Raw genomic sequence first — 12,554 nt, 5'->3', positions numbered from 1 at the left:
GATGACTTTAAAGGCATCTGCTGCGGTGTAATACTTTCACTTGTCTCAGAGCGACTGATATTGTAGCCTCCCGGCGTCCTTTTGTCTTTGGATTTGATTTGTCTCCCGTCTCCGTGGCAATCAAACAACAATCAATAATTAGCGAACTGGTGTGAGCCAGTTTAACAGCATTTAATTGGGACAAACAAGGAAGTATTAGCACATATTATCCCTGCAGCGAGGACCGTGGGGTGCTGTGATTGATCAGCGGCCGTGTTGGTTTTGCTGGGGGTGGGGGGTCGCCTAGGCAGCCACGACCTCCCTTAGGGACTGTAATGAATTTCTGCATCGCTGCCTCTCCACGCTGACCTCTGCCTGTCCGTCCATTAGTCTCTGCTGCTGTCACTAATCCACACTAATACTCATACTCGGTCTTAAAATCATCATGTAGTCACATAACAGGAGTACTGATGGTGTCATTTCACTTGTCATGTAGTTTATATGAAGAGATATGTTACCTACAGCTATACTATATGTTTTTCCTCGGTGGTCAGCTATTCATGTACGCGTGACTGATCTGTGTACAGTCAAATTTTTGACAGAAATCAATGAATTTTCTACTATTTCTGAGTCTTTTATAAAGAAAAAGCTACTTTTATTCGAACTGAATTACTAATACCTCAGATGACTCCCATGGTGGGAGTGCAGAAAGGAAAAGATCAAACCCTGCCTGTTGACGGTCACAGTATATACAAAGACTGCTGGGTGAGGTGCTTCCTGAATCAGATGTGATTCAATGAGCAGCTTCTTCTAGTTGCTTTCTATGGCCTTGGGTGATGTTTTGGACATGTAGTGTACAAATGATAGCACTAAGTGTATTTACTCGTGTTCCCTGCTGGACAGGAGTCCAAAAGCCAAGATGAAATTTCCTTCCCCAGTCATCCATCACGGGTCTCTCCAGCTTTGTTTCTGGTCTTTCAGGTTTTCATTTGGGACCCTTTATCTCCAGAAATATAAACGTGACACCCAAGACAGAAGCTCCTCCTGCTGTGGTGCTTAAACCCGACATGAATGTCAAGCATTGATGTTCTGATGCCAGAAAGCGAACAAGACCTTGGTGTGCTGCAGAACAAAACAAAGAATAACATTATAATGATGATCAGATTATCATACGACCTTGAAAGCTTCTGTATGCATTGGGGAAAAAACATCATGTAGCATTTGACTGTTGAACTGCAGAGTCTGTGCAGTGCATAACATTATTCCCGTTCTCATATTCATCATCTCCATTATTCATTATTCATTTCATGTTGTTTTATTTATGTTTATGTTCTTAATTAACAGTCGGACAGAAGCATTAAAAGGCTGTGAGAGACAGAGGAGGCTGGGTGACATGAGACCAATGAGGCTGCACCAGCTTATATAAAGTGGACCTGTTATGCTTTTCCTTACTCTCTGTGCTGTAGGTATGTTTTTAACATGGCTGAAATACTACTGCCTGCTAAATACTGAGGTCAGTGCATGCACAGGTAATCCCAATAAAGCACCATCTCAGGACTTTTGGTAACACTTTATCATAACGATCATTAATAAACAGTAAATTGTTAAATAGCTATGTGAAATTTAGTATATAGCTATTGGGGTGTTAACCAACAATTAGATTATCCTGTAACTCCTATTATTTTATAATAACCGGTGTTATTATTGTGTCATAAAAAGTTGCTGGCACCTCAGACACAAGGACAAGGCTTGTGTAAATGTTGGCCCCTTTGCTCATGTGGCCACAACAGTGAGACAGATCATCCCTCTCACAGCTTCAGATTCCACCTGTGTCCGACTTCCTGCCCACTCCTGTGAAAAACAGATCTGATGCCATTTGAACAGAGAGCCATTTCTGGGATCCTCTCCTTGAGAGGATGTGATCAACTCTCATGCAGCCACGCCCAGTGTGTTCTCTGACTGTAATAGCTTGTAATTGTATCCAGCATGGCCACAATGCCAATGTTTATTTATACGCTCCAAGCCCAACATGAACAGCTCAGATCAAAGCAGACACACTGCAACGCATGTGTAACGACACACATATTGCTCTTTACTGTCATAACATCCAATCCACAGTGTTGTCTAACAGCCTGACAGCTAGCATACATCAATATAAAGCAGTGAAAATATCAGATACAACTTTACAATAATGGAAAGTCCATGTGAGGATTAATAAACTATCAAATTTCTAGTTATTCACAACTGTTACAATAAAGTGTTACCACCATTATGATGTCAGCAAAAGCAGATTTCCTTATATGGTCATGTTAGGCACACAGCTCGAGTACAGAAGCCCCACCCACCTGCTTTTGAAAATGTCTCTTTACGAGGGGCAGCCAATGAGAAGAAAACTGTATCAACAGGAGGGGAACAGCTTATTTCATACACTGACGGCTGCAATAAGGCCCAGTACTGTGAATCAGGGTTTAAAACAAAGAGTGGGAAATCAGCATAATAGGTCCTCTTTAAAGGAAAACAAAAACCGTATAAGCAACCAAAACGTGTTTGATGGACACAATTTCTGGGGGAAAAAAAGATGAAGGGAAACACCCACGCACCCTCCGCTGGCTCTCTCATTCTTTATCTATCTCTATCTGTTCGCAGGGGACATCACTCAGAAGGGTTATGAGAAGAAGAGGTCCAAGCTGGTCAGGGCATATGTTCCACATGCTGGAGGTAATTTAGCAACCTCTGACTCCCCCACACACTCCCCACGCCGCGAAAATATTCCCATACCGCTAGTAGAGAATCGATCTGGTATCATGACAAATACAGTGGCAATGATACTGTACTCGACTCTATCGATTCAGTCTTCAGCCGCCGCCATTAGTGAATGTAGGTTAGGACTCCCTAGAGCTCAGCTTGGGCCTGCTCCTCTTTATCTGAACGTGCTGCAGTCGCTGTCTTCAAACACACACACACGCCCTACAGGCTCTCCTGCAGCTAAAACACACACACACATATGTGTCACCCAATCTGGTTTATCCTTATCGTATATCGGATGATTTAGCAATAACGGCTCACTGGATACTGAGGGATGTTCTATCAGAGAGCAGAGAAGCAACTGCCACATTTTTCGAATTATTATTTTTTTTACCTTCTTTTTCTTTATCAATTCTTTCATTTTAAGATGCCAGAAAAATCTAATTTTTCTGCTGAGTCAGATCATCTCCATGTTTATTTTTCTTTGTTGGCCCTCCTATCTTTTGCTTTTGTCAAACGTATTTGTGCACGTGTGTGTATGTCTGTGTCTCTCTATATATGTATGCATCTGTCGCTGCTTGTCTGCTTGCCTCTGTAGGTATGGAGGGGCCAATGTCTCACCGGGCCCCCCTCGGCCCTCCCTCTGCGGCCCGTTTCCACCGACGGAGAACCTCCGGCACCAGAGACGAGCGCTACAGATCAGGTACGGAAACTACAGCTGCATAAACACCACCATCGGATCACTGAGGCTTCTTATATAGTGTCCATATTCACCTCCTCTTCATTTTCTCTCATATTTCCTCTTCCAGCAGTGGATACTCGTATTAAACAAGGTGAAAGCTTCAGATATAATGAAATCAGCGTATGTACAAGTAATCCCTGTGAGCCTAGTTCAGTATTCTTAGTATAAGATGAAGAAGGATTGTGTAGTATGCAAAGCTACTATAGCAGAGGCCAAGAATAAAAATACAGAGCTGGTAATGAACAGAATACATTCCACTTTAAATGCATTAAGAAAAAATGAATTCATAAAGCAGTGTAACCATGTTACTGCACACACTTGGCATTCAGTACTTATGATTAGAAAAACAGAAGTATATCAGATCGCGCTGCTGGCACTGTGGTAGTTAAAATGAACTTGTTGCTCTTTACTGTGAATTGAAGGATGATTACAGTCTGGCTTTATTCATGTGTAAACTGTAATTTTCAGTTAATACATTACAGGGACTTGCAGTGTAATCAAAATGGATGAGACTTCAGCGGGTTTGTTTGTTGGAAAAGACATAGATGGAGGGGACGGTGCACTTTTTCCACTTTCATTTTTTAGGATAACTTTCTCCCTCCTCCTTTGCATGAATGAGCCTGTTTACCTGTCTCTCTCTCTCACTCAGACGTCCACACTGAGGCGGTGCAGGCTGTGTTGGCGCGACACGTTGAGAGGAAGGTGGCGGTGCCCATGCCCTCCAAGAGACGCTCGCTGGTGGTGCAGACCTCCATGGATGCATACACGCCTCCAGGTGACGACACACAGACTGAGACACACACCTGTATTTGTCCTCCATGTATTTTTCTGATTGAGATGTGAAAAAACGAGACAACATATACTTGTGACGGTGGATTAAAACATTAAAACTGCAAGCTATAACAAAATACGTCAATAAAGTAGAGATAAAATATGACAAACGAGAAAAAAACCCAAAGTAAAATATAATAAGGGAGCTCAGTAATTTAACTTATAAACAGAATGTGTGAAAGTGGCTGCGTAAAGTTACACGACTTAACAATATTGAACTAAGAATAGCTCAGTGGTTCAGTTTAACAGGTCATGTGATCTTCTGATGTGCACTTTTGAGCAGGAGATTAGAAGCAGCTAAGCGTTGGATTGTTTTTTCATGTCTTTAAAATAGTGTTTAGTTTAAAGAAAAAAGTACCCAGAAGGTGCACACACTCATACACACACTCATACACACACATGCTGTGGTTATCTCCGCTGAAATGGGTTGCACTAAGCCGAAAATTTGACCCCGGAGAGGCAGGCCCGAGCCCAGACGGGATTATGTTGTAATGCCGTGTCTCTGCTTTCTCAGACGTTTTCCATTCTGACAGAAACACACTCATCTCTCCAAAAAACTGCAAACATGCACATTTCCTGAGGCGCTGATGGTTTTACAGTGAAAACAAACCACAGACAGATGTAACGTTGCACGCAGTCAGCTACTGTAAATGCGATCTGCCATCAGAAAAAGGAAAAACACCGATTAGTAGCTGACTATTCTGCGTATTTGCAACTGCAAAAAACATGGACGAAGGGGGAAAGTCGGAGCTGACCTTTACCTCAAATATGAGCTCATTAGATTGAACATAATTGGAGTTGACGGTATAATTTTGCTGCTGATTGGATTTTAATGGAGAAAATGTAATAACTTTGTTCACTGCCAATTTGCTTTTTAACCTTTGAGAAAATTCTTAAGCGATCCCGACATCACCCCAAAGGCTCGTCTTACTCATGAGCCTCAGTGGTCGACACGGGACACTTACTTGCTGTTATAGGAAAGTCAGAGCGGAAACTGAATCCCCATGTTATGTTTACTGCTCCTCCGTGTTCACACAATGAACTCGTTTAAAGAAGTAAATTCAGCCTTTTTCCTAAAGTGCAGCCCAAAGCCAGTTTTACCTAAATTGGTTCTCGTGGTTGTTACTACCTTAGCTGACTAATTATTGACATTTTCAGCTCTAGAGCCTGCTGTGTCGCCCAAAGCTCATCAAACTTCAGTGGTGAACAGAATTAATCATGGTCTCCAGGATTTTTCTGAACCATTGTAATACTGACTGGAGACAATTGTCTTAAAAACACTCAATTCAGATCTGTTTCTTATTACCAGGCTCAGATGTGGATCAGTAGTCATGGATTAAATGCCACGCTGGGTATAAATGAAGGGATGTGGGGTGGCACAGGAGTGGGACCTCAAACAAGGGAGGCGAGCAAGCCCACAGGAAATCAGAATGTTTGATCAGAAATAAATCCAGCGTAGAAAATTGGTGTAAAACACGATTTTCAGGCGCATGTGCAGCCACACGGGTTAGGTGAAAAATAATATGCATCAAGAGATTTGTATGCTTCTAGTTTTTCTTTTGCATAAATAGATATGTATAGATATATTCTATTTATCCAAAAAGTCGGAAAATTACTATGTAAAAACAGCCAAAGCATGAAAAACAACCCAGCTCAAAATGACCTTAATGTGACCCAAAAAGGAGCTTTGTGAAATGGAAAAAAGTGCAGGGCTCATTGTATCAAGACCTAAATATAAATACAGGAAGAAGACAAAGTGCCTACTGGTTCAGTAAATGTTGTATGAGGTGGTTTGGGGTATCCATTTATTAACCATAGTCTTTCTTCACAAGCACAGTTATGTGGATTATCTCTGTGTTAGCTGAATTCAAACTGAATGATGAAAAAACAATTCCCTTGGCGAGTAATATAGACACATTCCACAGCTGCAGTTCAATAATCAGGCCAGAAAAACATGACTTCACAGGAAAACGTCCACGATTACATCACTTCGAATAACAAAAACAGTGCAATTGCTGTACTTAGGTTAACATCCCGCGCTCACTGTGTTCCCTCTGGGTCTCGATTAGCTCTGAGCTCATCGTTGTCCAAATACATTCTCCATGATTATCGCTGGAACCTACAGTTTGTGTTTCCCCCTCTTCGTTCTGAAGCCCTGCTAACTTCTCCGTAATTCACACATCTCGTAGTGTCATCAGCTAGTGTCATGAAGAACGTAATATCAAGAAAAACCACAAACAGACATGCAAAACTAAAAAGTTAGCAATTTCAACCTTGCATAAAACACATTGAGCAAAAACAACTTTATCGCGTTATTTCTTTACATTTAGCAGCACAAACTTGATGCAACACAACCTGTCCACTTTGGTCAGAGCTATTTCAAATCCCATAAACAAATGACTTAACCAGTTTCTTGCTAAGAAGAATTTTAATACCATTCTCATTCAAGCACTTAGTTAGGGCACGGTTAGCTTAGCGTAACAATAAGAAAGTGAGCCTCTAATTCACTAAATAAGATGTTTTATCTGATTATTTCTCTAGAAAAACAAAGAACCAAAAAGGATTAGAGCTGGGACATTAACACAAACTTTTCTCTTGAGCTAAATTGGATGCCGAGCTAACCTAGCAAACAAATGGCTCTGGCGTCATAGCAGTGTTTATCATTTAATTTAGTTGGAAGAAGCTAGTCTCCCAAACTGCTGAATTGTTTACTAATATTGTTTAAAGGTCTTAAATTGTGTTAGCACTCATTTCAGTTCCTGCTTATTTATTATTGTTAGTTTTATGCTGTGAAAGTTCTGTTATTAACATATAATGGCGGCTACTGACCCTCACTAGGTCTGTCCCCCCTGTGCTCAGACTCCTCGTCGGGCTCAGAGGAGGAGGCGGGGCCAGGTGACGACATGTCGGGCATGGAGCACTGGATGAGCCGCCCTTCCCAACTAGGCCCCGCCCACCTAGGCTCCACCTCGTCCTCGTCCTCGTCCACGCAGAGCGGAGGCAGCGGTAATGCCGGACGGCTAGCCGACTCGCTGGCTCACATGCACATCTCGCACCTGGCGCACGCGCACCTGGCGCACCTGGGCCAGTCGCACCACCAGCAGAGCCACCTGTCACAGTCGCACCACGGTAAGACTTCAGTCCTCTCGTGCATTTTTCCTAATACAGCTCCAGCATTTTGAATTTTCACCTGTGTCTTTTAATAAAGGTGATTCCTAAAATGAGGAAATTCATATACTTTTTATTATAGTTTAACCCAATGATTATTACTGATAAAGCATTTGGTCTACAAAGAGTGAAAACAAGGTAAAAGAGATCAAAGAAGTCAGTTTTCATTTTCTGACACAACTGAGGTTGTAACAAGGAGGACTAGAATTTCGTGGGTCTTGCAGTACCGTTATGGCCCAATAGGAGTGCAGCCCAAGAGTCTTTGCAGTAATACACAGTATTTGACTGTGATACAGCTGTTTATTGCTCCTTCAGGTATCGGCCACCTGTCTCTGAAGAGGAAGGGAGCGCTTAGTATAGCAGAGAACGGCGGCTCTCTGCGACGGTCCTGTGAGTTTGGCTCCGACATGCTGTGGCCTCCGCCGCTGGAGTCAGAGGGTAGGTTTCACTTTTTTCAGAGTCTCTGAAGATGCAGAATGCCTGCAGAATGCCTTAGTGAGTATAAACAATCAAAATAATGCAGCCTTTAATCACCATTCATGATAAGACATGATAGGTGGTAACCCCAACCTTGAGTTTGGAGAAAGGCAGAATGTGTGTGAATGTGTGATGTGAACAGTTTAAAATTACACAGAATGACTCGGGGGAACTGTTTAAGTAAAGGTTAGGGTTACATTTAGAGTTGGAGTCACCACGGATGGCCGAATAGACCTCAGCAGGTTAAGAGAAGAAATGTCAGCTATTCCCAAAACAGTATGTGGACATTAAATCGTTTTCTTATCAATTTCCGTTTTTAAAACCTTTGAAAATGCACTAAATCACTCCATAAAATGTGGAAGAAGACTGTGAGGTATTGACTCAAGTCGACTTGATGCTTAGCTGCAATTTTGTGTAATACCAGTGAGTCAATGCAACTTCTCTTTAGAAAATAGGTTTGGCTGAAAAGAAATATATAAAGCTAAACAGCTGCATATCTTGAAAAAGACTGCACACGTGCTGGTAAAATGCTGCCCCCTGGTGGTAAAAGGTTTAGTTTAATTCTGTACAGGATAGCTACAAAGTGCACCTTTAATATGACCAAAAATGTCTGTTGTTATTGATGTTTGGAGAAGAAGTGTTCCGTTGAAAGCTTTACACTTGTGATGTTTTGAAGCGCAGCTATTCCATACCCTGCTGACTCCTGTGTTTGTCAGGGCTGTGACCCAAATCAGCAGTGAAACAAGATGACCATCAGAACGTGTCTAATTGCCCGTGGACTCTATAACACACGGCACTTGACAAACAGAGCAGTGATAAAGGTGAACAGTGAGTCACCGCTGTCTGTTTCAGCTCTCTCTCCATCTGCCTCACAGAGAACCACTCGGCCCCGCCGGACGTGACGGGATACTCGTCGGACTCGTCCCACTCCCACACTGAGCGTCACCACATGGCCAATATGGGAACCATTGCCAGGAACACGCAGAAATACGGCAACGCGGAGCGCATGGAGACAGGCGATGGTAGGAGTCACCGCCAACGTCACACCTTTAGCCAGCTCCCAGCTGGAGCCTCTGAATAAAAATACTGGAGACCGTCTGATAAAAATAGCAACTCTTTAATCAGGAAGTGAGCTCAAATTGGACCAGTGCCTCAGAGAACTGGCCAATTACACGGTTTGTGTTGATGTCAGTCCCCTGGAAGACAGATTGGACTTTTTTACCATTTATTTTTCTAAGCAGAGCTGACAGAGCACCTTTGTTGTTCTTTCTTCAGCATGTTTCACAATCACACAGTCAGTTAGAGAGCTGAGAGCTCCTCAGAATAATCACAGGCTGTGGTCCACTTAGCAGAGCCTTGTGCCAAAAATACAGAGTTTCTAATTCAGTGCCTTAAAGGGAAGCCAATCTGCAAATTTCCATCTTCATACATTTATTATTGGCTTGTACTTGATTAGTATTTTATTATTTACAGTCCAAATTAATCCATATTTATCATGTACCAGGCTCTTGGTGCAGCACCCAAGTTCATCTTCTGTCAGAAACAACCTGCTTTAGCTCCTCCCTCTTTAAGCCAGCTTTCCTCAGACCCGTGTGCTCGAGATGACCTTATAAGGGATATTCTCACATGACATCATACAGAGCCAGGAGTCTAAAAAACTGTTGAAATGCAATGTTTAGACTGTAGATTGTACAAATGTTGCAGTGCTTCAAGCCTGCATTCTGTTTAATAGACCCAGAGGGGGGACGCCTCCAGGTCCAAAAGTACCATATTTCACTAACCTTGAATGGTTAATGGTTTACGTTGGCTAGAAATGTGTTCCCCTCGTGGTTAAAAATCGAGGCCCTCTTGCTTCTTATATTAAATCCTCCATTAGGAACCTTGGTGTTACAGTTGATCCAGCTCTGACGCTGGACACACACGTTAAATCTTTGGTTCGCTCTTGTTTTTACCATTTAAGAAATTGCTGAGTCCCATTGTGTCACGTTCTGAATTGGAAATGATTATTCATGTTTTTGTTTCATCTCGCTTAGACTATTGTAATTCCTTGTTTAAGGTTTAAGTAATGCCTCCCTTGAATGAATGCAGGGTGTTCAAAATGCTGCTGCTAGGCTTCTGATAAAGCATCACAAATACTCCCCTGCTGATTCAACTGCATTGGCTCCCTGTCAAGTTCAGGGTCCAATTTAAGATCATAATCATGACTTATAGGGCCCTGCACGGTGTAGCTCCAACTTACATAAGTGATCTTCTTCTTCCTTATCACCCCAGCAGGTCCCTGAGGTCTTGTGACCAGGGGTTGCTGGTTGTCCAGCATACAGGGTTAAAAGCAAAAGGTGACAGAGCGTTTGTATCAGTGCTCTCAGACTCTGGAGCTCGCTCCCTTTGAGTTGGAGATCTGTGGACTCAGTCATGTCTTTTAAAAAGCAGTTAAAAACGCATCTGTTTAAACTCGCTTTTGGTTGATTTTGTTTTGTTTGAGATTTTAATGTCTGTTTTCTGCCTCTGTAAAGCACTTTGTGATTTTATCTTGAAAGGTGCTATATAAATAAAATTTTACTTTACTTACTTTACTTTACATCATTTATATACAGTCTGTGGTTTAAAACATTCTGAAGCTTGAACTGTTTGCTTACAGGACTGACAAATTCTTTATTTCTCTCTCATATATAAAAGAACATTCAGTATTTGTCCAGGGTTTACATCACAGGCAGCATTTTAGTCTCAGTCTTTGCAACACATCATGTAACACTGGAGGTTTATTTTAGTTTTCATGATCGTCTTGTAAGCTGTTCACATCACCACTTTCCTTTTTGCAGGTGTTCCGGTCAGCAGTCGCGTGTCGGCTAAGATCCAGCAGCTGGTGAACACGCTGAAGCAGCCTCGCAGACCTCCACTCCGAGAGTTCTTTGTTGATGACTTTGATGAGCTTTTAGAAGGTAAAAACAGTCTTTCTGTTCATTTTAAAAAACTATCCCCAAGTGATTCATTTAATAAATCACTTTAATAAACACATAATGAGCTTTGCTACAGGTCAGTGTGCAAAATCAGCTTTTTCAAAGAAACACAGCTCAGTGCTGAGGTGGCATTCATGCATGCAAATAAATGAACTGTGAATGTTAATTTTGCAGGTCTCAAGAAATTTTGGAAAAAGCTGAACGTCGTGTAAGCTGGTTAAGTCCCAGAAATTGCAGTTCCTTCAATGACCACTCAAGGCAGGATCCATGTGGGAGTAAATTCCCATAGACTCCCATGTTAAAAACATTACAGCAGAAATAAACCTGTTGGCAGCTGACAATAAGAAACAACATTAGTCAGTGTAGCTAATTTTCTCCTTCATAAAAATTGCATGGGGCTGAAAATGTTTTTAAACAAACCATTTTAAATTTTATTAGCACTTAAAAGTTATGCAGTATTATAGGCCACACTGATTTTTGCAGAACAGTGCGCCCTCAGGCAGGTTTGTGCTGGTCCTGTGTGGTTCATAGCACTAACATAACATGTAATATGTCTCAAATTCATAACACGTGGTAAGCAAAGTTCTTCTCTTAGTATCTTATTCCATCAACCCCAACTGTTGGCGGCAAATGGCGTCCCGTCCCTGAGCCTGGTTCTGCCAGAGGTTTCTTCCTGTTAAACGGGAGTTTATCCTTCCCAGTGTCGCATGCTCAAACAGGGATGTGCTCTTCTCTCTATTATTTTAGGGTCTCTACCTTACCTCTACAATATAAAGACCCTAGGTAAACAAGTGTGCTAGCCTTAGCACTCCAGCCTTTTATGGTCCACTCTGACTCCAGAAACATCAAGCTGTGAACAGACATTAGACTGAATTTTGACGCTTCCAAACAGAGTGGACCATAAACTTTGTGCAGATCAATAATCATCTGCTACCCTTTAAAAAGCTCTTTCTTTGAATTAGTTCATGACAGTTAAAGAACTTTCAGAATTTAAAAAAAATGGGAAATGCAGTCAGATTTTTAGTTTTAGTTAATAATAATGAATAAAATAATACAGGAAGATGCTGGGCAGTGGTAACCAATGTGACCAAAATCTTCATTAATGCTGAGAACAACACTCACGTCCATGTAAAGAACTGTCTTCATGTGGACACTCCAAGTCATGGGAAAGGTTCATATAGAGCACAGATGTGTTGTTAAAGAGTTAAAATTGTAAACGTACTGAAATATTTCCTGCTCTTTGCTCGCCTCTCTCCATCTGGGAGTGTTTTCTCTCTGTTTCTTCGACTCTCTGGGAAACTCATACTTTTGTCCAGTTTTGTGGTCTTTTAAATCATATCCTGGAGTCATTTGACAGTGTGTTGTAAACATGTGTGTTATAATCATACAACAAAATTTTGAGCTTGGGATTGATGTAGCGGTTAAAACTTCCAATTGACTCTAATTCTATTTTTTATGGCACTGGCTGAAGATTGAATCCAGTCAAATCCCTCCCCACTGCTGCCTCGCTCTCAGCCTCTCTGCAGTCTGAACTCAATATTAAAAGAGATAAAAGATTGTTCACGTCCCCCTCAGTACATCTGTGTTCATAAAAGTTGTTTATGTGTTTTTTTTTCACGGCCACACTTGAAATCAAATAAACAGTAAAAGTTTGT

At 41.7% G+C, this 12,554-nt stretch overlaps 1 protein-coding gene across 2 annotated transcripts in view; it reads left to right on the top strand.

The window, feature by feature from the left end:
* The window catches only part of LOC101471184 (disco-interacting protein 2 homolog C), a 74,788-nt gene that overhangs the window by 20,861 nt on the left and 41,373 nt on the right, over window positions 1-12,554 (top strand). Inside the window, exons 2-8 of one of the 2 annotated variants that reach the window (XM_014411898.3) lie at window positions 2,626-2,697; window positions 3,323-3,427; window positions 4,116-4,241; window positions 7,136-7,426; window positions 7,781-7,903; window positions 8,818-8,964; window positions 10,762-10,881. In XM_014411898.3, the coding sequence (XP_014267384.1) occupies window positions 2,626-2,697; window positions 3,323-3,427; window positions 4,116-4,241; window positions 7,136-7,426; window positions 7,781-7,903; window positions 8,818-8,964; window positions 10,762-10,881 (984 nt within the window). The remainder of the gene's footprint in view (window positions 1-2,625; window positions 2,698-3,322; window positions 3,428-4,115; window positions 4,242-7,135; window positions 7,427-7,780; window positions 7,904-8,817; window positions 8,965-10,761; window positions 10,882-12,554) is intronic. The other variant, XM_014411899.3, reaches the window with a different exon arrangement.

The sequence above is a fragment of the Maylandia zebra genome, linkage group LG9 (assembly GCF_041146795.1).
Source record: "Maylandia zebra isolate NMK-2024a linkage group LG9, Mzebra_GT3a, whole genome shotgun sequence".
NCBI lineage: Eukaryota > Metazoa > Chordata > Actinopteri > Cichliformes > Cichlidae > Maylandia > Maylandia zebra.
This window is presented reverse-complemented; position numbering and strand designations above follow the sequence as displayed.